At 37.0% G+C, this 26,248-nt stretch overlaps 2 protein-coding genes across 14 annotated transcripts in view; one reads left to right on the top strand and one right to left on the bottom strand.

Moving 5' to 3' along the window:
- Window positions 1–3,923: 3,923 nt before the first annotated feature.
- Coq7 (ubiquinone biosynthesis protein COQ7, mitochondrial) lies at window positions 3,924–15,476 on the bottom strand. 7 transcript variants are annotated; one of them, XM_053793501.2, is made up of 5 exons: window positions 14,918–15,057; window positions 10,244–10,405; window positions 9,112–9,261; window positions 6,844–7,144; window positions 3,924–4,683 (listed from the first exon to the last, which is right to left on the bottom strand). In XM_053793501.2, exons 2-4 carry the CDS (start codon window positions 10,389–10,391, stop codon window positions 6,864–6,866), a joined length of 579 nt encoding a protein of 192 aa, XP_053649476.1. In that variant the 5' UTR covers window positions 10,392–10,405; window positions 14,918–15,057; the 3' UTR covers window positions 3,924–4,683; window positions 6,844–6,863. The 7 variants fall into 7 exon arrangements, with proteins under 7 accessions (XP_053649476.1, XP_053649477.1, XP_053649475.1 ...); XM_053793502.2 differs by lacking the exon at window positions 3,924–4,683 and adding an exon at window positions 4,746–5,489; XM_053793500.2 differs by lacking the exons at window positions 3,924–4,683; window positions 14,918–15,057 and adding an exon at window positions 15,338–15,476 and having other exon boundaries at window positions 6,774–7,144.
- The window catches only part of ewg (DNA-binding protein Ewg), an 82,680-nt gene continuing 71,367 nt past the window's right edge, over window positions 14,936–26,248 (top strand). For 4 of the 7 annotated variants that reach the window (XM_070100095.1, XM_070100094.1, XM_070100092.1 and 1 more), the window contains exons 1-4: window positions 15,244–15,382; window positions 20,113–20,213; window positions 22,172–22,240; window positions 24,538–24,790. In XM_070100095.1, the coding sequence (XP_069956196.1) occupies window positions 20,184–20,213; window positions 22,172–22,240; window positions 24,538–24,790 (352 nt within the window). In that variant the 5' untranslated portion in view covers window positions 15,244–15,382; window positions 20,113–20,183. Of the gene's footprint in view, window positions 15,075–15,243; window positions 15,383–15,452; window positions 15,651–20,112; window positions 20,214–22,171; window positions 22,241–24,537; window positions 24,791–26,248 lie in introns of those variants that run through there. The other 3 variants (XM_070100091.1, XM_070100093.1, XM_070100090.1) reach the window with 3 other exon arrangements.

The raw sequence follows: 26,248 nt of genomic DNA, 5'->3' as shown, positions 1-26,248 counted from the left end.
TAGAGCACCTAGGAAGCATTCAGGTTTAATACAAGGAATGGGTGCACAGGTCCAGTTCCTTGGATTGAAAGCCATGCACTGACTTCAAGGAACCTCCCTTAAGGGGTTGTCTTTTTATATTATTCTTGAATAGAATGTTCTACAGACATTACAGTGGATAAGCTAGAATACGTGAAATATATTAGCATATTTATGTTGTAAAGTAAGATGACAACAAGAAAGTACAGAGAGTAGAGAAAAAAAATAATTGTGAGAGGAGTGTGAATACAGTATGAAGAAATTGTAACACACCACCATACACTGTGAATGTAGCCAGAGAAGCAAACTCAGTGTGAGAATGAATTGGCTTCTAATTTACAAACTCCGTGATAGTGCTGCTGTAGGTAAAGAAAGTCACTAGGTCTATTACCTATCCTCTCATGTTCCCAAGCTGGTGAGGGGATCTTGATCTAAAACACTAGACTTACCTTCCCTTTCCTTGGATCAAACTTGACTACCTCTTATTCACCGGGTGCTATATGAACCCTATGGGTTTAGCACTCCATTAAAATTAAATGTACTTTAAGTTAATCAAGAAAGTAATGGAAGATTGGCAAAAGTAAAACATATGCATGTATTATTATTATTATAATCAAGGGGGAAGCACTAAACCCGTAGGATTATACAGTGCCTGTGGGGGATGTGGAAGGTATTTAGGTTTAATTCAGGAAACTGGAGCACATATCCAATTCCCTAGATCAAGAGCCCCTCACCAGCATCAAGTAATTTTAGAATTAAAAAAGCTTCATTTTTTTGTGAGGATTGTCAGGTTGCTTTTAAATAAAAAAATTTTGATTGCTTGTGCAGTTCATCAGAGCACACCAACTCCATCTGAGGCCTTCTCTAACACCCTGACATGCTTGCCCTGTCTGCTCTCCTCACAGCCCTACCTTTGCTTGAATTTCCTGACTGATACCGTTTTAATTCAGTTGTAACTACAATCTTATAATTATTATTATTTTAAGCGCTAAACCCACAAGGTGGTCATACAGCACTGCACCATCCTTTAAGCTGTTGTCCTTTCCTAGACACTTGCCTCTCATATCCACCCACTTTTATCCTTCTGTGCAGCACTTTATGACTTCTTTTATCACAACCAAGTGCTAAACCATAAGGGTCATACATTTTAAATTCCTGTTAAGTGGTAAATTCTTGTGGGTTATTCAGTACTGCTGTATTTTTTATTATTATTATAATCACAGGGAAGCGCTAAACCCATAGGATTATACAGCGTATGTGGGAGGGATGGAAGGTATTCATTATTATTTTTTTTTTTTTTTTTCAACAAGTCGGTCGTCTCCCACCGAGGCAGGGTGACCCAAAAAAGAAAGAAAATCCCCAAAAAGAAAATACTTTCATCATCATTCAACACTTTCACCACACTAGCACATTATCACTGTTTTTGCAGAGGTGCTCAGAATACAACAGTCTAGAAGCATACACATATAAAGATACACAACATATCCCTCCAAACTGCCAATATCCCAAACCCCTCCTTTAAAGTGCAGGCATTGTACTTCCCATTTCCAGGACTCAAGTCCGACTATATGAAAATAACCGGTTTCCCTGAATCCCTTCACTAAATATTTCCCTGCTCACACTCCAACAGATCGTCAGGTCCCAAGTATCATTCGTCTCCATTCACTCCTATCTAACACGCTCATGCACGCTTGCTGGAAGTCCAAGCCCCTCGCCCACAAAACCTCCTTTACCCCCTCTTTCCAACCCTTTCGAGGACGACCCCTACCCCTCTTTCCTTCCCCTATATATTTATATGCTTTCCATGTCATTCTACTTTGATCCATTCTCTCTAAATGACCAAACCACCTCAACAACCCCTCTTCTGCCCTCTGACTAATGCTTTTATTAACTCCACACCTTCTCCTAATTTCCACACTCCGAATTTTCTGCATAATATTTACACCACACATTGCCCTTAGACAGGACATCTCCACTGCCTCCAACCGTCTCCTCGCTGCTGCATTTACCACCCAAGCTTCACATCCATATAAGAGTGTTGGTACTACTATACTTTCATACATTCCCTTCTTTGCCTCCATAGATAACGTTTTTTGACTCCACATATACCTCAACGCACCACTCACCTTTTTTTCCCTCATCAATTCTATGATTAACCTCATCCTTCATAAATCCATCCGCCGACACGTCAACTCCCAAGTATCTGAAAACATTCACTTCTTCCATACTCCTTCTCCCCAATTTGATATCCATTTTTTCTTTATCTAAATCATTTGATACCCTCATCACCTTACTCTTTTCTATGTTCACTTTCAACTTTCTACCTTTACACACATTCTCAAACTCATCCACTAACCTTTGCAATTTTTCTTTAGAATCTCCCATAAGCACAGTATCATCAGCAAAAAGTAACTGTGTCAATTCCCATTTTGAATTTGATTCCTCATAATTTAATCCCACCCCTCTCCCGAACACCCTAGCATTTACTTCTTTTACAACCCCATCTATAAATATATTAAACAACCATGGTGACATTACACATCCCTGTCTAAGACCTACTTTTACCGGGAAGTATTCTCCCTCTCTTCTACACACCCTAACCTGAGCCTCACTATCCTCATAAAAGCTCTTTACAGCATTTAGTAACTTACCACCTATTCCATATACTTGCAACATCTGCCACATTGCTCCTCTATCCACTCTATCATATGCCTTTTCTAAATCCATAAATGCAATAAAAACTTCCCTACCTTTATCCAAATACTGTTCACATATATGCTTCAATGTAAACACTTGATCTACACATCCCCTACCCACTCTGAAGCCTCCTTGCTCATCCACAATTCTACATTCTGTCTTACCTCTAATTCTTTCAATTATAACTCTACCGTATACTTTTCCTGGTATACTCAGTAAACTTATTCCTCTATAATTTTTACAATCTCTTTTGTCCCCTTTCCCTTTATATAAAGGGACTATACATGCTCTCTGCCAATCCCTAGGTACCTTCCCCTTTCATACATTTATTAAACAAAAGTACCAACCACTCCAACACTATATCCCCCCCTGCTTTTAACATTTCTGTCATGATCCCATCAGTTCCAGCTGCTTTACCCCCTTTCATTCTACGTAATGCCTCACGTACCTCCACCACACTTACATTCTGCTCTTCTTCACTCCTAAAAGATGGTATACCTCCCTGGCCAGTGCATGAAATTACCGCCTCCCTTTCTTCCTCAACATTTAAAAGTTCCTCAAAATATTCTCGCCATCTACCTAATACCTCCCTCTCCCCATCTACTAACTCCCCTACTCTGTTTTTAATGGACAAATCCATACTTTCCCTAGGCTTTCTTAACTTGTTTAACTCACTCCAAAATTTTTTCTTATTTTCATTAAAATTTCTTGACAGTGCCTCTCCCACTCTTTCATCTGCTCTCCTTTTGCACTCTCTCACCACTCTCTTCACCTTTCTTTTACTCTCCATATACTCTGCTCTTCTTATAACACTTCTGCTTTGTAAAAACCTCTCGTAAGCTACCTTTTTCTCTTTTATCACACCCTTTACTTCATCATTCCACCAATCACTCCTCTTTCCTCCTGCCCCCACCCTCCTATAACCACAAACTTCTGCCCCACATTCTAATACTGCATTTTTAAAACTATTCCAACCCTCTTCAACCCCCCCACTACTCATCTTTGCACTAGCCCACCTTTCTGCCAATAGTCGCTTATATCTCGCCCGAACTTCCTCCTCCCTTAGTTTATACACTTTCACCTCCCTCTTACTTGTTGTTGCCACCTTCCTCTTTTCCCATCTACCTCTTACTCTAACTGTAGCTACAACTAAATAATGATCTGACATATCAGTTGCCCCTCTATAAACATGTACATCCTGGAGCCTACCCATCAACCTTTTATCCACCAATACATAATCTAACAAACTACTTTCATTACGTGCTACATCATACCTTGTATATTTATCCTCTTTTTCATAAAATATGTATTACTTATTACCAAATTTCTTTCTACACATAGCTCAATTAAAGGCTCCCCATTTACATTTACCCCTGGCACCCCAAATTATTATTATTATTATTATAATCAAAAAGAAGCACTAAACCACCAGGGCTATACAGCTGGAAGGTATTCAGGCACAATTCAGGGAACTGGAGCACATCCAATTTCCTAGATCAAGAGCCCCTCACCAGCATCAAGGAATGTCCCTTGAGGGGTATTTTTTGTAATATGACTGCTTATTGTAAGGCTGTTTTTCTTTGAGTAAGGTTTCTGACCTTTTTATTTAACCCACACATGTTGTTGTGTGTAACAAAGTGAACTATTATTATAATTACCACTGGCTATTATTATTATAAGCATAACCAAGCACTAAACCCATAAGAGTCATACAGTGCTATTATCACTGGCCAACAAAGGTTACAGCTCACATTTCCAAATGTGTTTCTAACTAATTTTTGGACACTGAATTTAAATCTGAACTTAACCTTGCTCCAACACACAGTTTTCATGCAACAGAACTCCCAGTAAACCATTTCACATTATGGAGAACAGATGTCAGGGAAAACTTGATGATCAGTTTGATAGTTGGCTACTGCTGGACACTGGTACAGGAGAGCAACACTGAACAAACGAGAAGCCTGAAAACTGTGATGCATGTTCATAAGACTGTATGGAAATTTATTTTTGTTATGCATATATATAATGAATTTACATTAAGAAAGATTAGTTTTATTAGTGCATATTCCACACTTAATATTTTCATAATACCTATGACTGTTAGGCAACATATGTAAGTTCTAAAGCCTTACATAGCCAAAATATTTATCATAAGATTTCAAAAAATTTTATGAGACTAAACAAGCTCAGATTCATGAGTAGCACATCAAAGTAAGCTTAAAATAACCATATTTAGTTTGTAAAGTGGATATTATTATCATGGGGAGCGCTAAACCCATAGGATTATACAGTGCCTGTGGGGGGGGATGGAAGGTATTCAGGCTTAATTCAGGGAACTGGAGCACAGATCCAATTCCCTAGATCAAGAGCCCCTCACCAGCATCAAGGAACCTCCCTTGAAGGGGATATTATTATTATAATAAAAAAGAAGTGCTAAATCCATTAGGGTCATACAGCGCTGCTGTAAAGTGAATAAAGTTAAATTTTATTGGCTAGTGTTCTCGGTTCATTATATTGATGGAAAAGTGCTAAACCCCTAAGGACCACATACTATTTTAGGAATGGGAGGTAATCAGATTTGTTGCAAAAGGAGGTTAGCTCCCATTCCTCAGATACAGAACTCTTTACTGGCATCAAGGGGCATCTTCTCCCTCACTGAAGGGATTGAACATGAAGATGGGTCAAAGCTCAGGAGCCATTGAACAGACTGCTCTATCTTCATTGTAAAAAGAATTTTTTTTAACACTGGCTGTATCCCACCCAGGAAGAGTGACCTGAAAAGAAAAATGAAAGCTTTGCTTTTTAAATTTAGTAATTTATACAGGAGAAGGGGTTACCAGCCCCTTGCTTCCAGCATTTGTCGCCTCTTACGACATACATGGCTTGCGGAGAAAGAATTCTTTAATAAAATCAGTTAGCCATTAACCCTTTGACTATTTCGGTCGTATATATACGTCTTACGCGCCACTGTTTCTGACATATTTATACGCGTAAATTCTAGCGGCTTCAAATCAAGCAGGAGAAAGCTGGTAGGCCCACATGTGAGAGAATGGGTCTGTGTGGTCAGTGTGCACCACAAAAAAAATCCTGCAGCGCACAGTGCATAATGAGAAAAAAAAAAACTGACCGTTTTTTGGATTAAAATGCCGACTTTGAGGTGTATTTTCGTATAGTATTTATCATTGTATTCTCGTTTTCATGGTCTCATGTGATAAAATGGAAAACATATTACAGAAATAGGGATGATTTTGATTACTTTCACAATGAAAACGACCTTGAAATTGAGCTCAAAGTAGCGGAAATATTCGATTTTTACCAATGTTCAGGAGTAAGCAAATCACACCACACGTCCAATACACTTCAACTGGGAGGTCTAATATTCTTTCACTAGTGCACTGATATTATTTATACCATTTTTACAATAATGCATTAGTCTGCATAACAGTAAATTTTGTATTTTTTTGTATGAATAAAAAATCAAAATAGAAAGCAATAGTAATATAAGAGGGGCCTAGAGACGTGACTAATGAACAGAGGATATGTTATTTCAGTGCCAAGAATGTCTACATTGTTTATTCTGGACCCTATTTTGAAATTGGCATCTTTTTTAATTTGCGTGAAATTGGCCAAATTGCCAATTTCTGACCACTTTACTGGGTAGTTCAAATCAGTAAATGGGCAGTTTCTTGTACTCAGCTGATAGAAAAAAATGGAGTTCTAAAGAAATAGCTATGAGTTTGGTAACTGGAACAACGGAATTGGCCAAAAACAGGGTTCAAAGTCGGCAAAATCGCCGGTGCGTATATGTTGCTGAGACCGCTAACTTCGCGGGAGCGTAATTCCGTGAGTTTTTGACCAAATTTCGTACTTTTGGTGTCATTACCATCGGGAACATATTCTCTATCATTTCATAAGAAAAAATAATTTTTTTTTTTTTTTTTCAAAAAATTTATCGACATAGAATGAAAGTTTCAGAAGGGGCCTGTGACAGTCAAAGGGTTAAGGCCAACTAGTGGATACTAAAGGTGAAAAATAAAATTGTATTTTTGCAAATGCTTTATAAAAGTTTATTTTACAAATATGTACTGAAAAAAAAAAATAAACAGACAGCAAAATTTACATACGTACATTTTATATAGGAGAAAATTCTAAATACGTTCGGAGAGCCACACAGCAGCTTTACAACCAGTTTTAATTACAAGAGTGAGAGCATTGTATGCTGGTGTCAATTCTGCATCATGCTTCAAGCCAGTGTCATGGTGGTCCATTTCATCATCTCTGAATTTTTTTATAATTTCAACAAGTTCCTTGTTTTCTTCCTTTCCTAAAGAAATTAGTTCTCGTAACTGTGAGTTATAATGATCTATGATAACTGATTCTACTGCTACAGTGCATGCCATTGCTGCCTCTTTGCCCATCAATGCAGTTCCTGAAATAAAATGTAGCATAAATCATTAAAATACAGTTATTCCTACATCACATGGAAAGATATTCTACATACTGATTATTTTCCAACATGCCAGGATGACCCAAGAATGAAAACTCATTCACCATCATTCTGTGTCAAACCATCTTTCCATAAGTCCCCAAGATACCATGATCAAGCAATTGCCCAGCAAACCCCAACATCTCTATCCAGCACATTACTGAAGGCATCAAACTGGCTGCCTCCAAAAACAATAGCCAATAAATATTTAAGAATGTTGTGAGAGGTGACATGGCATCTCACTGCCACTTAATTACTCCTCTTTAGAAATCTAAATCTATCAGAGTTTCAGCTGTTTGGATTTCTTAATCTGTCATAAGTTTCAATAAAACAAAAACAAAAATCAACCAAAGGGCCAAACCTAATCAACAGAATTCCAGACACACAAGGCCATGCTAGAAAAAAATCTTAAAAAAATTATCCTAATTCTTTCTTTCAACACACCGGCCGTATCCCACCGAGGCAGGGTGGCCCAAAAGGAAAAATGAAAGTTTCTCCTTTTACATTTAGTAATATATATACAGGAGAAGGGGTTACTAGCCCCTTGCTCCGGGCATTTTAGTTGCCTCTTACAACAAGCATGGCTTACGGAGGAAGAATTAACATAAGAACATAAGAAAGGAGGATCACTGCAGCAGTCCTGTTGGCCCATACTAGGCAGGTCCTTTACAATCCATCCCACTAACAAAACATTTGCCCAACCCAATTTTCAATTCTGTTCCACTTCCCCATGGAGGTAAGAGGAAATAAAGAACAAGAACTAGAAAGAAAATAGAAGAAAACCCAGAGGGGTGTGTATATATATGCTTGTACATATATGTGTAGTGTGACCTAAGTGTAAGTAGAAGTAGGAAGACGTACCTGAAATCTTGCATGTGTACAAGACAGAAAAAAAAAGACACCAGCAATCCTACCATTGTGTAAAACAATTACAGGCTTCCGTTTTACACTCACTTGGCAGGACAGTAGTACCTCCCTGGGCGGTTGCTGTCTACCAACCTACTACCTAATTATGCATGTTAAACTTGAACAACTCCAACAAACAAACTTAATAATAATATTGCTAAAAAATGAAGCTATGAAATTTAAATTCTCTTTCATTCAAGAAACCTCGATAAGTGCTACATGCATACCTTGCTAATAGGATGCTTTGTCTCAGAGCACTTCACTAATACGGTGCTTTTCAATTCAATTCATGTTTATTATTTTCAGCAATGATGCGCACATCAGGTTAGCAATGCAGTACTGTAGAATTTTATTTACTTGACTGCCTCCCATTTCCCTAGGTGTCGTATGACCCTTACTGATTTACCACTTCCTCTCGTGAATATTAATAATAATAATAATAATAATAATAATAATAATAATAATAATAATAATGATAATAATGTGCTATAATAAGTCCAGTTTATTATAGCATATGTATTTGACACAGTCTAAATATCACTTTAAAATTATGAATGCCCTAATTTAGGTCACCAAGATAGTGTGATCCAAAGAAAGAAACTTTCATCATCACTGATTCTCCACTTGTTTTTAAATTATATTTATTATTATTACCATCACTGTATTAAAAAATATATGGTTAACCTGTATCACATACACAGCATTTGTTTTTCTAGAGATGCACAGACATCATTATTAAAATTTTGTTGATATTTTGCCTGGAGATATTTCATTCTGATGACTATTTTCAAGAAAAGTTAGTTCTAAAATCCTTAACAGTAATGTCCTCTACAATGTGATTACAATATTATATTCATGGGGAAGCACTAAACTCTTAGGGGTCATACAGTGCTTGAGGAGTGGGAGGTCATCACATTTAATCTCAAGAAGCACAAATTCCTTGGAACAAGAGCCCTTCACTGACATTAAGGTAACCCCTTTAAGTTGACAGGGTGATGACTAACCTGCACCAAGGACATAACCAGCCACATTCCAGATGGGAACAAGAACAGTAGGCCGCACTCTGTATTTTGGTATCAACTCTTCAAACTTTGCTTTATGCTCCTTTTCTTGGTCCCACATATGCTGGATGACTGACCCCACACTAGATTTACCTGGTATAAAAACATATAATTTAATTAAATATGTTTATTCAGGTACAATTACACAATCTTTGGATAATAACAAATGTCTTTCATAATAATGTGTGGAAATTACCAACGATAACCCTAAACAAGTCACAGTAAATTATTTCCTCAGCAATGTACATGTTGTACATCTAGCAGTACAACAGTAATTAAAAATATGCAAAATATAACAAAGATTGTGTTTATACAAACAAGTATCACATGACTGCACTAAGAAATAGCACTGGAATGCTAGTAGAGTACAAGTGGGCCCCACTTTATGACACTTTGCTTTATGGCATTTTACTAACATAACAGTTTTCAGTTATACCCATTCTTCATTTATTCAGACTTCCTACAATAAATATATTCACCATTCACTACAAGCAAAGGATGAAAATATTTTAAGGTAGGTAATATGTGTACTGTATATTGATTTTTAGGCCTAGATCTATTGCTTACTTAATTTGTGATAGTGTAAGCATGTCATCAGGCTTTTATATGCATTTGAAATTAAAAAAAAATATCTGATTCATTTTATAGTGGTAACCTGGAACCTAACTTGCTGCATAAGCAGGGCCCTCCTGTATACTGTAACTCTGTTAAACTTTGACTTCTGATTTTCTTTATACTGCATGTGCAGTAATGTTTTATGGTACTGTACACAGTTTAATAAACTTTATGACAAATGTAGTATTTATAAAAATCACTTATATTACCATCAATGCTGTAATTATACCTGCAAATTCATTAAGTGCTTGTTATATCATAGTTTCATGAGGCTACCCAAGTGTCTTATTCAGGTGTTGTCACGATGCACAAAAATTACTTCAACAGAATGACACAGTAGATAGTGGCAATTAATAAACTTGAAGTAGCAAGTCATACCCAAACTGAAAAAAAAATTGCATAGATGTTATTACCACTGAAAAAGTTCAAATACAAAAGTGAAGCTGCAGCAGTGACGTACCCAGCACTGCCATTTGTCCTGCATAAATGCGGTCGGCTCCCAATTCTCCAGCATGGTCTACACGAATGATACGATCAATCAATTCTCTTTTCCTTGTCGATTTTGTACTGTACAGACGTAATCCATGAATTATTGAGGGGCGATACATAATAGTTTAATTCTCTGAAAAAAAAAAAAAGAATAAAATGTTTACTGTCAATCTTGTAATTTTACCTGAGGTAATAATGTACTGTATAATATACTATGTTAATCTCCAAATTTATCCATATCAATGATGACATACAACAGTCTTTACTTAAGGAAGAAAATGCAAGTGCACATTCAGTACATAGTGTTTTAATAAAAGTAAAAATGTGGAGATCTGTAAATTGTGTATCAATACTATCTCAATTGCTTATCTGTCAAAAATATTTATTGCTCATAAAGGTATTGTATAATATAAAATGCTTAGACAGTATTCATTCAAACCTAGCAATCAGTACTCTGATTGCTAGGTCATTTAAAGTTAGCAATTAGTACTCTATGAAACTTTCTCTGGTTTTTATAAAATGGATGAGATATATAGTAGCAGCACTTCATTTACTTGGGTATATGAGTACCAAATAACTGAAAAGTGAATAACTATGATTGTACTAGTTCTGCCTATTTCCAATTATCCAGAAAGTCTCCAGTAATCTGAGGTGAACTACTATTTTAAGCGTGTACTCTATTGTATTATGGAAATATGAAATGTCCACTCAGGAGTGAAGATAGCAACAAACTTTAGAAAATCATATGTGTTGGAAAATCACATTGTTCAGCATAAAAAGCTTTGTTAATAACAGGGCAAAAAATAGCAATACAGCATAAACTTTAATTTACTTTATTAACACATCGGCCGTGTCCCACCAAGGCAGGGTGGCTCGAAAAAGAAAAACTTACACTACAGTTATACAACTGCAACATTAACACCCCTCCTTCAGAGTGTAGACACTGTACTTCCCATCTCCAGGACTCAAACCCAGCCTGTTGGTTTCCCTGAATTACTTTATAAATGTTACCTTGCTCACACTCCAACAGCACATCAAGTCCTAAAAACCATTTGTCTCCATTCGCTACCTAACATGCTCATGCATGCTTGCTGGAAGTCCAAGTCCTTCGCACATAAAACCTCCTTTACCACCTCCCTCCAACCTTTCCTAGGCTGACCCCTACCCTGCCTTCCCTCCACTACATATTTATACACTCTCAAAGTCATACTATTTTGTTCCATCCTCTCTACATGTCCAAACCACCTCAACAACCCCTCCTCAGCCCTCTGGATGATAGTTTTGGTAATATCTTTATTTACTACAAGTACATGTACATGGTATACAGGCCAAGCTGACATCAATGACATATGTACTACTGTATAGAAAGCCCCTTGTTATGCTGAGCATTTCGGGCAAATTAGGTCAGTTTTGTCCCAGGATGCGACCCACACTGGTTGACTAACACCCAGGTACCCATTTTAAACTGATGGGTGAACAGGGACTGGGACAACAGGTGTCTTATGGAAACACGTCCCTAATGTTTTCCAGCCGTACCTCCTTTAGGAGCATGAACTATAATGGATTTATAATAAGAGCAGCCTGACTGAAGGTGATCAAAAACAAAGGTTTTCTTCAGATAGTCATAACTGGAATACGACAGCTTAAATTTCCTAAAATCTACTTAAATAAATTGTGTTGCATTGAGTGGGTTACAACGTAAGTTTGTAACAGTGTCCACTCAAGGCAGCTTCCTTGATGCTGATGAGGGGTTCTTGATCAAAAAAATTGGATTTGTCCTCCATTTCCTTGGATTGAACCTGATTACTTCCCATTCCCCAGTCATTGTATAATCCCTACAGGTTTAATGTATCCCTCTGAATAAAACAACAATAATAGTAATAATAAAAACTGTGGCACAGTGGATGAATTAGTATCAACGAACCAGTTTCTGCTAGATAAAATAAGAATTATTTACAAAGAAAAGGCGATTAGCTAACAAGAATAAACAATCTTGTAGTGCAGATCCTTATGTCCCTCCTAGAATGCCTTGCTGTTTATAATATAATCATGTCCTCAGGTAAAAGAAAGTCAAGTTCCATGCCTTGGGATCTGTAAAAAGCTAATTCATGAATCTAGGGAATTTAGCTGTGTACATATTGTACTGTACATGTACATTATTATATAGTATAAAAAACCAAGCATTCAACCCATGATGGTCAATACTGACATTCTGGACAATAAATCATATCTGTTGGCTTCAATATTAACTATGTATGCTCATGGCTCAGATGATGCATGTCCTGATACACAACCTGGGTTTACTCCCCTGTACAAATGAAAAGTGGGCATGCTTCCCGACACGTGCTATCCCTGTTCACCTAGCAGCAAGCAGGTACTGGGGGTGTTAGTTAACTGTTGAAAGTCGCATCTTGGGGGAGAGGATTAAAAAGTCCCATTGGAAATACGAAGCCTTATGATGCACTGACTATTGGGTTATCCTGGGTGGATAACCCTCCAGATTGAATTGTATCGCATACCTGGAGAGGATTTCGGGGGTCAACGCCCCTGCAGCCCGGTCTGAGACCAGGCCTCGCGGTGGATGAAGGTTTGATCAACCAGGTTGTTACTGCTGGCCGCATGCAGACTCACGTACGAACCACAGCCTGGCTGGTCAGGTACTGATTTTAGGTGCCTCTCTAGTGCCTTCTTGATGACAGCCAGGGATCTACTGGCAATCCCCCTTATGTATGCTGGGAGGCAGTTGAACAGTTTTGGGCCCTGGACACTTATTGTGTTGTTTCTCAGTATACTCGTAGCGCTCCTGCTTTTTATTGGGGGAATGTTGCATCTCCTGCCGAGTCTTTTGCTTTCATAGCAAGCTTTCCAAGTGTATACAGTACTATCATGTATCTCTCTCGTCTGCATTCCAGGGAATATCTTCCATGAACACAATATCTTAGACATACATACATGTATTATGATCCCATTTTACTTTTCTTTAGGGGAGGTTATTATTATTATGATCAAAATGAAGTGCTAAACCTACTAGGGTCATACAGTTAGGGGAGGTAAATCTTGAAGTTAGCAGTGCTATCTTCTGATGGCTTAACCTAGGATATCCTTATAATCCCTGAAAAAAAATATATTTCCATCAGGGTCCCAAATGGTATGCAACTCATTTAGATGTAAGCATATCTTTAATATTTATAAAAAAAAAGTAGCCCTCACTTTTGTATTAGTTTTAATATTATTGTAATTATTATTTAATGAACATATATATATATATTTCTCAATGTAAAAGAAAATCCTTTATAAGTTATTGCAAGTGCTTTTCTGATAATATCTAATTAGGTTTATTAGTTAATTAGTTCATTATTAAGCCAAAGAACTTGCAAGATAATTTCAGAAGCTACATACAGTATTAATAAATTTACATTTAAATGCGAATAATCAACAATTCCAGTCATTATATAGTTGCATAGTATGATAACCTTGCCTAACATGGGCAAATATTGTACTGGGGTGTCTGAATTTCTGCTGGGATATAAATTTTTCTACTGGGGTCTGACTTTATGCTGGGATTCTGAAATTCTACGGGGGGGGGGGGGTATCCGAATTTCCACTGGGGTCTCAAATTCTACTAGGGGTTTCTAACTTCATACCAGAGTTTTTGAAATTCTACGGGGGTTTTGGAATTTGTACTGGGGTCTCTGAATTTCCAATAGAATCCTTGAATTCCCACTGGAGCCCTAAATTAAAACTGGCTTAATAACAATTTTAAGGACCCCTAATAAACATAATCTTTATTTCAGATTGTAAGTTTATTTAAGTGATTACAGTATCCATAAGGCCCAGGCTTAGCCTATGTCAACTTCTACCTAACATACTGTATAAAAAACACTGCAAAATAACAAAACTTAGGTACGAACTCTTAAAAAAAAAACTTACTTGGAAACATAAAAATGTGATGTAATGTCACTTTCCCAGGACCCAATAAACTATGAAAATATTTTTTTTTTCCTTATCTCATTTTGCTACCAAAATCTATATACATTTTCTCTCTCTTTATGACAGGATAAGATAGAAGGGAGGCAGATATGATGATAATTTCTTCGTTATTAAAAGTTTTTTGGTAATAGTTTTTTTTTTTTGTCATATGGTGACTGTATTAGTGGTATTTTTGGTCAATTTTCTAGGTATGGTAAGCTATATTTAGCTACCTATACAAATTATTTTAGACTGCTATATTATTTTTTTCATATTTGTATTTAGCACATTACAGACAATGATGAAACATTATAAAATGTTGACTTAAGACAATATAACATGACAAAATATGATTTACGGGTCAAGAGCATTAACCTGGGTTACAAGTATTATATATACACCTATTAAAATAAAATCATCATAGGTCACATTGTTAGATATATTTTCCTTAAGGGAAGAAGATATAATACGGATAAAAGTGTGTGGGCGGAGTGTCGTCTGCTGTCACCCTGCAGTAAGACCCAAAATACCGCCCGTGACCATAGAATCAGCGACCTTATGTAACTGCGACTTTCCTCCCGACTCGCACCCTAAATCAAATTTTACTTTGATAAAAGTTAACTCTGGAAGCAGGTTCATAGGTGGAACAAATAAGAGATATAAAGAGGTAGATTACCTGCTGAAGTGGCCATGGTTTGAGTTTAATATAGAGGAATGTAGGGTAGAAAAGGCTCAACAGATGGCGTTGGCGACCCTCGTTCAAAATCACTGCTTAGATACGCCGTTCTGTCCTCCTTTCTCGCCATCTTCCTGACATTTTTACCACTTTTCCGGTGAGTTTCGGCCCTATTTGCCCTCGAAAATATACCAAATAAGGGGTAGAAGAGGGGAGAATGTGCCCCAGAAGGGTGGTACGCCCAGGGTTTGTGTTCCCGCCGCAAATATCTTCTGCTAAGCATTGTTCTGCGCAGACTCAATATGGCAGGGGGTCGAGGGAGGGCTGCAAGCCATGGAGAAAATCAATATTTTTCCCTCTTGCCACAAACAATTCACCAAGAAATTTAACAGTGCCGTACCCTGGTTCCTGGTGCCCTACCTGGATTCACTAGGATTGCGAATTACGTGGAAATAGAGGAGTGAGGTGAGAGAAAAGAGAGGAGTGAGGAGGAGAATTGAGTGCAGGCCGCTGGTAATATGTGCGTACGCAGCCCAGGCAGGACTCTGTCCAAAATTTGCTCATTTGGGCCTGCTCAGTGCCGTACCCCCGCCCATCTTGCGCCAAATGTCACTGAATGGCACCCTTGGCATGCCTCCTCGGCGCACATAGTCATGAACGAGGCATGCACAGGCTAGAGTTGATAAATTAGATGAAGGAAGGGCTGCAAACTGATATAAAACTATGTAAAAAGGCATGTAATGTGTGACGAGGGGTTGTAATAATCCATTTCTATTATATGTACTCCATTGGCTGGAGAAATGCTCTTACTAGATAGTTAGAAACTGGAAATGCAGTTTTCTATGTTTATTATTCGCATTTCTTTATTTTGTAATGAGTGGGAAATGACTTGCTGTTCTATATTAGTACACGGGAAGCAGATGGGGACCGTATGGGGCTATTTTTGGCCAGGGTTAAAATTACACTCCATCCTGACTGCCACTTTTTAACTTCCTTTGTGTAATAAAAAGCGACATAGCTTTACATCATGCAGTTAAGATGTGCACTTGCACATTTAAGACTACCCTTTAATAGATAGTGACATTTCCTGTTACTAACAAGATTGCAAGTGGAAAGGGATAGATAGTGTAATGTTCCCCTTAGTTATTTTATTTTGGAGAGGCATGCAATGTATAGACATAAGATACATATAAATTATTTATATTTTAAACTAAGAATAATACTAAATTAAATATAGTCTTAGATATGTAACAGTGAGACTATGATGACTTAACCTAGGATATCTATTTTCAACCAGTAAGAGTGAAGGGCTCTTCATCCAAGGAATTGGGCGTGTCCTCTTCCTTGGACTGAACTTCATATCTCCCATCTCTCATGTACTGTTTGACAATCGTGGGTTTAGTGCTCCCCGTGCTCCCCTTTTATAATACACAGTTCCTCAAAATGATTCCATTCCAAGGATCCCAATGGAAATATGTCACTGACTTTTTTTTTTTTTAGGTTATCCTAGATAATTTACACATGCTACTAGGTATGATAATTGTACTTGAGTATCTGTACCTAAATAGACTTTATTACATATGAATACATAACTTTTGTCTATTTAGGTAAACCATGAGAATTTTTCGTCATGCAAAACTTTGAACTTTTGCAATGGTTATATATAGTCAGTTATGCAGAATTTTACCTAGAATAATACATAAAACACTAATTTTTAATTTAATTTTTCCTATAGTCATAATAAATAAAGTATACATTTCACATAAAAGGACCCCAATGGAAATAAGTCACTCTGTCTGACTTTTTGGGTTATCCTAGGTACTTTACACATATGCTGCTATGTATGATAATTCTTTGAAACTGTATCTGTGTATACCTGAATAAATTTACTTACTTACACATAAAGAAACATACAGTGTGTTGGAAGTTGCAATATTCCAGTTCTATCTGTACTCCATTAACTGGAGAAATGCTCTACTGGATAGTTTTTTTGGTTAATGTATAGGTGTTACATGTAAATAGCTATTATATTTGCATGAATTGTTTTTAGTTTTTCATTTTGGATTCTTCCTAAATGATTGTTATACAAATTTAGAGTGGAAGTGTAAGCATTGCTGAGTGGATACCTTTTAATGGCTAGTGAATATTAGTGCAGTACTTGAAATTATTTTTTTCCCTGGCTTTTGTAGTGCAGTAGTTGTTAAGAAAGGTTTATTATAGGACTTAATGGTGTCTAATTAAGTGCATTTATATGAAAGTGCATTATTAAAGGCTTGTCTTATGGAAACAATTCATAATATTGTACTTGGCTTTGTTGAGTCATTCTAGTAGTATAACTTTATAATTTATTAACACTGTTTGTGTATAGTCTTGTGCTTAATGCAGTTACTGTAGAAATTTTAAATAGAAGCTTTTAAAACATTTACTTAGAGAATTGGACGTTATTGATTAGATTATTGAGCTTGCATGCTAGCATCCTCCATTTTCACTAATGAATGGCTTAGGGTTCATACTCTTGTATATTTTACCCTAACATTTAGCTAACCTAAAATATATCATCCAGAATTTCATTTACTTAATATTCTATTTGTTATGAATTGTAATTTGGTATAATTTAATTTGAACAAAAGTCATGATTAAAGTTTTTTTTAGAAATTAAAGGTATACATAAAATAAAGAATAAAAAAGCATAATACCATGACTGGAACAATACACAAATCAACATAAATGGCACCTCTGGGTATCTAATGACTATTCAGTATTGTAGTTTTGCCATTCTGGCAGTTTAATGCTTTTTCAGGTGCTCAAATGTATTATTAGTTTTGCAGTTTTCTCAAAAGTACGGGAACACAAGAGTTAAACTAAATGCTGTATGACCCTTATGAGTTTAGCGCTTTCCCATGAATATAATTTTTTTTAACACTATCTCTCACCGAGGTATGAGGTATCGTGGCCTCTCTTCCCCTTCCCCCCCCAAAAAAAAGAGGAAACATTTTCACCATCATTCATTTAATAACTGTTTTGCCAGAAGAGGGCTGACAGCACAGTTCAGATGACCCTCAGAACTGCAACAGCCCTGCCCCATCCTTTAGAGTGCAGTTTTCATTTTATATATTCGGTCATCAAAAACTCATTTTTTTTTTCCTCTCTCTCATAATTTTTAGAACTACTGTATATGTAATTGAAAAACATGTTTTATAGAGTTTCTTACCAAAGGAGGATTTAAGTGTCAAAAATTTAAATCTGAAAACAATGATTTTTTTTTTTTTTTAATTTTTGCTATTATCAATTCTGTACATTTATATTCGTGGACTAAAAATTAATATTTTTAATACAGCTAAACATAGCATATTATGAAGGATGCAATTTTCTATTCTTGCATAAAATTTACAATTCCATTTTAATACAAAATTGTTTTTTTTAAGGAGTATTATATTCACAGCAGAATCTTGGAAAATACAATACAGTGATATTCCTTGCAACAACTGTATGCTTAACAAAAATTATTAATTATTATTATTACTTTTTAATTTGACATTTGCATTCCAGTATGCATTCGTCATTAAAATATTCTTTTCCCCAGACATGACTACAAATTCGTAAATTGAAAGTTGTCAGTTTTAAATTAATTCATGTTTGTGTAACAATAAAATACATGTAACCAGTAGCCACCTACCCTTTTTGCTGATACCCAGATTCATAAGCAGAAGCTCTTTCTTGAATTAAGAGTACAGTACCTTTAGCCTGGTATTTCAGAGTACAGTGGAACCTTGGTTTTTGTAATTAACTCATTTTAAAAAGTCTGATGAAAACCCAATCGTACGAAAACTGAAGCAGTATTTCCCATAAGAAATAATGTAAATCCAATTAATCTGTTCCAGACACCCAAAAATATTTAACAGAAAATACATTTCATAGAGAATAACTATATGTAGTTTTACATACAGAAAACAGTGAGAAATAAATATAAATGACTAATGAAATGGATAAATGAACATTTAACCTCACTTTTGCCTTTATTGAAGACTCTTGTTGGCATATGGAAGATGGTGAGACGGGGAGAAGGAGGAGGAGAAGTTATTGTTTGGTAGGGGATGGCTGGAACTGATCGTTGATGCAGATTTCCCGTACATCCTGGCGAGCTCAGCCATGCGTACGCCACTTTCGTACTTTGCTACGAGTTCTTTCTTGAATTCTATAGTGTTTCTTGACTTTTCTCAAAGGACTGGCACTTGGAACTTCCTTTGGGTCCATGATGGCTTGTTTAGCAGTCGCACTCAATAAACAAGCACAAACAACAATGGATTATTACGAAATGTTTCGGATGAACACGTGGGGTGATGCTCACTCAATGAGAAAGAAAGGCCGACTGAGTCACAAACACATGGGATGCTTTGTGTGGGCACTTGAGTGGCCGAGTCACACGGACGCGTTTGGTACGGACCATTTTCACCTCTACAAAAGCTGAGCGAATGTACGAAAACTGGGTCAAAATTTCGACGAAAAAAGTTGTCAAAAATCGAATCCTATGAAAACTGGGGCATACGAAAACCGAGGTTCCACCGTAGTGTACAGTACTTAGCAATCTTGTGAATTAGTTTTATAAAACATAGATTATGATTCATTGTTAATAGCAATATGTTTTAGTGATTTGAGTTACTATACAGCCTCTCCTCACTTAACGACGGAGTTCTGTTCCTAAGACCACATTGGTAAATGAATATGTCGCTAAGTGAGGAGCATACTATAATGGTAGTGGGTTTGTGCCAGTCATCTTTGATATTGTTTTAATGTTACCTTTGCACCATTTATAACATTAATGGTAAATTTTTAAATGTTCCTACAATAGTGTACTGTATATTGTAATAAACAGAATAGAGGAAATCAGCTCTAATATACATTATTTTGGTATGCATACTGGTCAGAGAGCCCGTCGTAAGTCCGAGTCATCGGTAAACGAGTATATCGCTAAGTGAAGAGAGGCTGTACTACAATTTTATGTAATTAAAATTCTAGATATTTTGCAATATAAAAAATACATAAGTTATAAATGTAATACTAATTTCAGTGTATTCTTTGCCAAGGACAGTCTTGTATTGTGTATACATTAATGTATTGAGCATAGCCACAGTGAAGTGGATAGAATAGACAGACATTATGTAAGTTCTTATTCATACCAACATTTGTGTTGATAGGCACCACCGGAGCCGTGCCAGACTTGGGAACATCATCATCCTCATCATCACCACAAAGAAGGAGCCTTGGAATGTCAGGCTCTGACTCAGGTTCCTCGTATGTAAGTCTTGACTATCTTGTGGTGATTTTAATCCTCCAGACTGCACACATCACAAACTTTTGCTGCAGATTGGGTTATTTGTTCAAAAACATGCTTTGAAATACAGGTGTTCTTTGTATGTTGTAAATCTATACAAAGGTCTATCAGTCCATAAAAAATACTAAAAATCTTCAGTACATTTTGGAGACCACGTTGATTACAGTCACCGTGAATTGCGTATATGTACAGAATTACTGATAGAAATAGGATACATTATAGCAAATTTTCATAAAGCCAATCTCCATTAATCAAATCTGTGTAAAGCCAAGGAGACCTATACAGTCCATGCCTTGTGAGAATTTGGTTTAACATGCTTAATTGCCTAATTTGTTCCCAATATTTAATGATACAAAGTAATACTATTAACAATTGCCATAGCATTCAGGCCTTGCAATTCAAAATAGTGTTTTTTCCTAATTTGTAATACTGTACAGGACTAATTACATTAAATGATATTTTTAAGAATGTGAATGACAGTTTTCTGTATTCTTAGAAGACCTTCCATATTCTTAAACAGGGGTTGGCAACCTTTTGGAGAGAGAGAGGGCCAGACAACTATGCAGTCTCTCAGAGGGGGGTTATATTATTAAATGTAATATAAATTTTTTTTCTTGAACTCAGGGTTGCCATTAGTTTTTTAAACCAGTTTTGGCCTAATTCTAATAATACTTAACACAGTTTATCACAAATAACTAAATAAACATTATTATCGAATGCAGATACCTACTGTACAGTTGTTTTACCACCAGACAACAAACTCAAACAAAAAACTCTGAGGGAGGATACGAAGTAACTTTTCCAGGGACTGCTTAACCTTGAAGTGCACTACTGCATCTGTATTTGATACTAATTAGATAATTAGTATCCAGGTGTTAAGTTGGCAGGCTGGACGAAAACCTCACATGGGCCGGATGTGGCCCGCGGGCTGGGGGTTGCTGACTCCTGTTCTTAAATCACTGAGTGCTAATCAGTTTCAAAGCATTGACAGAAGTCATACTCTTGAAGGGTGAGGCAGGAGTCATTCTAAGAGAGGGTTGGTGGACCGGGGTAAAGGGGGTAAAGGAGGTTTTGAGGGCTAGGAGTTTATTCATATTAGATCGGAATGAGTGGAGACGAGTGGTTTTTATGACTTGAGGTACTATTGAGTGTCATAGGGTAACTTTTATGATGGGATGCAGGGGAAACCTGTTAGCTGAACTTGAGTCCTGGAGGTGGGTAGTATGGTGAATGTACTCTGAAGAGGGGGTGAGTATGATAGTTTAGAAGGGTCATTAACATTGTGATGTTTGAGCACTTAATGGCAAGACAACAGTTGAATGAATGATGGTGAATGTGTTTACTTCTTTGAGTCACCCTACCATCATGGGAGATGGCTGGTGGTGAAAGAAAAATGCTATTTCTTCTCCAGTATGAATCTGCCATAGATTAATTTATTTGTTAAAATTAACGGTCCTCCTCATTACCTTTACACTACTGCTTTCCTTATTATGTAATGTCCCTTTGGAATTCCAGTTGGCAGGGGGAAAAAATAAGATTGAAGGCACTAATACACATAATATAGTTTTATTTGCAACAACACTGACTAAAAGCATAGCACCTTAGCATGTTGCCTCACTGTACCATGACATTCTCAGTACATTATCAGTGCAGTATTGATGCTTGTTTTGATGTAGTAATATTTTGCAAGTGCCAAGTCCTGTAATAAACTAGTTTCTACTACTGCTACTATTACTATGTAATTCAGGTAAGGCAGTGTACCTAGTTTATTTTAATTTATGGCAAAGCCTGGTTGAACCTGATTCTTGATTGCATGATGATCATTTTCACTCCTTTGTTTCTCTTTGTTGTTCATAGTGTTACATAAGCTTGGTTTTTATATTTTTGCCCCTCTTAAATTTCATAATTATAAATGTTTTCAGCTGGTGATGAACAGTGTTGATGCATCAGCCTTACGAGGATGGCGCGTGGCATTGGCGGGGGGTCAGCAGGTAACTGGAACCATGGTTTTTAGTTTATACCTACTCGAAACTCAATATTTAAGTATAATTTGATGATGTGAAGAGAGTAGTAAGAGAGAAAAAGTTAGCATATGAGAAGTTTTTACAAAGTAGAAGTGATGAAAGGAGGGAAGAGTATATGGAGAAAAAGAGAGAGGTTAAGAGAGTGGTGAAGCAATGTAAAAAGAGAGCAAATGAGAGAGTGGGTGAGATGTTATCAACAAATTTTGTTGAAAATAAGAAAAAGTTTTGGAGTGAGATTAACAAGTTAAGAAAGCCTAGAGAACAAATGGATTTGTCAGTTAAAAATAGGAGAGGAGAGTTATTAAATGGAGAGTTAGAGGTATTGGGAAGATGGAGGGAATATTTTGAGGAATTGTTAAATGTTGATGAAGATAGGGAAACTGTGATTTCGTGTATAGGGCAAGGAGGAACAACATCTTGTAGGAGTGAGGAAGAGCCAGTTGTGAGTGTGGGGGAAGTTCGTGAGGCAGTAGGTAAAATGAAAGGGGGTAAGGCAGCTGGGATTGATGGGATAAAGATAGAAATGTTAAAAGCAGGTGGGGATATAGTTTTGGAGTAGTTGGTGCAATTATTTAATAAATGTATGGAAGAGGGTAAGGTACCTAGGGATTGGCAGAGAGCATGCATAGTTCCTTTGTATAAAGGCAAAGGGGATAAAAGAGAGTGCAAAAATTATAGGGGGATAAGTCTGTTGAGTATACCTGGCAAAGTGTATGGTAGAGTTATTATTGAAAGAATTAAGAGTAAGACGGAGAATAGGATAGCAGATGAACAAGGAGGCTTTAGGAAAGGTAGGGGGTGTGTGGACCAGGTGTTTACAGTGAAACATATAAGTGAACAGTATTTAGATAAGGCTAAAGAGGTCTTTGTGGCATTTATGGATTTGGAAAAGGCGTATGACAGGGTGGATAGGGGGGCAATGTGGCAGATGTTGCAGGTGTATGGTGTAGGAGGTAGGTTACTGAAAGCAGTGAAGAGTTTTTACGAGGATAGTGAGGCTCAAGTTAGAGTATGTAGAAAAGAGGGAAATTATTTCCCAGTAAAAGTAGGCCTTAGACAAGGATGTGTGATGTCACCGTGGTTGTTTAATATATTTATAGATGGGGTTGTAAGAGAAGTAAATGCGAGGGTCTTGGCAAGAGGAGTGGAGTTAAAAGATAAAGAATCACACATAAAGTGGGAGTTGTCACAGTTGCTCTTTGCTGATGACACTGTGCTCTTGGGAGATTCTGAAGAGAAGTTGCAGAGATTGGTGGATGAATTTGGTAGGGTGTGCAAAAGAAGAAAATTGAAAGTGAATACAGGAAAGAGTAAGGTTATGAGGATAACAAAAAGATTAGGTGATGAAAGATTGGATATCAGATTGGAGGGAGAGAGTATGGAGGAGGTGAATGTATTCAGATATTTGGGAGTGGACGTGTCAGCGGATGGGTCTATGAAAGATGAGGTGAATCATAGAATTGATGAGGGAAAAGGGTGAGTGGTGCACTTAGGAGTCTGTGGAGACAAAGAACTTTGTCCTTGGAGGCAAAGAGGGGAATGTGTGAGAGTATAGTTTTACCAACGCTCTTATATGGGTGTGAAGCATGGGTGATGAATGTTGCAGCGAGGAGAAGACTGGAGGCAGTGGAGATGTCATGTCTGAGAGCAATGTGTGGTGTGAATATAATGCAGAGAATTCGTAGTTTGGAAGTTAGGAGGAGGTGCGGGATTACCAAAACTGTTGTCCAGAGGGCTGAGGAAGGGTTGTTGAGGTGGTTCAGACATGTGGAGAGAATGGAGCGAAACAGAATAACTTCAAGAGTGTATCAGTCTGTAGTGGAAGGAAGGCGGGGTAGGGGTCGGCCTAGGAAAGGTTGGAGGGAGGGGGTAAAGGAGGTTTTGTGTGCGAGGGGCTTGGACTTCCAGCAGGCATGCGTGAGCGTGTTTTATAGGAGTGAATGGAGACAAATGGTTTTTAATACTTGATGTGCTGTTGGAGTGTGAGCAAAGTAACATTTATGAAGGGGTTCAGGGAAACCGGCAGGCCGGACTTGAGTCCTGGAGATGGGAAGTACAGTGCCTGCACTCTGAAGGATGGGTGTTAATGTTGCAGTTTAAAAACTGTAGTGTAAAGCACCCTTCTGGCAAGACAGTGATGGAGTGAATGATGGTGAAAGTTTTTCTTTTTCGGGCCACCCTGCCTTGGTGGGAATCGGCCAGTGTGATAATAAAATAAAATAATTTGTTTTTCATAATTTCATGGTGATCTCATTGGTTTACAGCTGGTGATGAACAGTGTTGGGGCCTCAGGACTGGCTGGCATGACTGGCAATGGAGGGGAAGTTGACCCGTTAAGTGAGGATGGCGGGGGCGGGGGAGGGGCGGGTGATAATGTTACAGCACATATTACGGGAACCAGTGATGATGATGATGACGATGTGCCATCCTCACCTGGAAGTTTCGATGACGACGACGGGTCACTACCTGGGGAAGACGACGTGACCGCCCAGTTAGCGGCGGCAGGTGGGTGGGCAGGTGAGATGAACGATACCGTTTTGTTGGTGGTGGAGGGAACCAATAGAAAACCATGATGTCTGCATGAGAGAAGTTTGTATTATTCCTGGCAGTGGTCACACCTGGACATTATTTATGTAAAAAAAAATTTCTTCCTGTCACATGTACAGTACTGTATTATATTGAACAATTAATCTATTTTTTATCATATTTTTTAATAGATATTTTGTGATAAAATTTGCAGTTCTCAGGTAACTACAATATTCTTCATAATGACTTTTATTAAAGCATTGCATCCCTTAGCTCACTTTATATCTTTTGGTCCTAAAAACATTACATATTTTCTGAAATTTTTAGTGTTATTTATTAAGAACTAAAATCTTTGTATTAGCTTATATGTGGCTATCTTATTTAATTTCTTCCTCCAGTTTACTAACAAAAGAATTTTCTCTGTCTTCATTCTTACTTTCTATATAATTCTTATGTCTGAAATTTATTTTGTAGTAAGTCTAGGTTGTACAGGTGTGAGAGATAGCCTGTGGTATTTGTTACTTTTCATTTGTAGTTATAGGAGCAGAGCCAGGCTTGATTGGTTACATATTTCAATTTTTGGATTAATGTATGCTGTGAACAGGTTTCTACCATTTCTCTTCCCCCATACATCTAGTGGTTATTTTAAATCTGTAAGTGTAGCATACAAGTTTTTCAAGATATATATGTGCTATTCTGGCAGCATTCTTTTGTCTATAATGACTCCCTGATTTCTCTCTTGTCTTTACACTTTCAATATTTTATCATACAATTTATGTTTCACTTGGCCTATTACCGCTTTCTTCCATTTCCATTATATGGCACTTGGTATAAAATTCATTATCCATCTATCGTGACATTTGCTCAGTTTATTTCAAATTCTATTTGCAAATATATTTGTGTAGTTTTTACTTGCATAAATTAGATGCATTATTGGCCATGCTCTGATTCTTGTGGGACCCTCCTGAGAATACCTGAGAATACCCTCATGAGAATACCTTTACTTTTTCTTTTTTTTCACTATACATTTTTCCTTTGCAACATAAAATATCTCTTCCTCTGTACTGTAATTATTTTTTTTCCTGTTTTGTCATACCTAAATTAGTCTTTCTGATATCTATTTTAAATAAAGGTAATTTTCCCATAAATTCTATACCATTCATAGTAGCTTCATATACAGGATTGTGCTCATAGTACAGAGTTTTTAAGTCCACTTTTTTAATGTCTTTGTCAAATAAGGAAATAAGTTGTCATTAACTCAACCAAATGTATCTTTACAGGGTAAGTCAGTACCATAGTATCTACATTCAAAATCCATATTGATCTGTTTACAAATATTTTTGATCTCTTGGAAAGACCTTGAAAAGTAGGTAAATTTAGATTGGTAAGTTTTTGACCAAAAGGTACTAGTTGAGCTAAGGGTTGCAGAGATTTAAGTTGTATCTTGCA

The sequence above is a fragment of the Cherax quadricarinatus genome, chromosome 71 (assembly GCF_038502225.1).
Source record: "Cherax quadricarinatus isolate ZL_2023a chromosome 71, ASM3850222v1, whole genome shotgun sequence".
In the NCBI taxonomy this organism is placed as follows: domain Eukaryota; kingdom Metazoa; phylum Arthropoda; class Malacostraca; order Decapoda; family Parastacidae; genus Cherax; species Cherax quadricarinatus.
The sequence above is the reverse complement of the archived record's forward strand: the minus strand, read 5'-3'. Positions and strand labels throughout refer to the sequence as shown.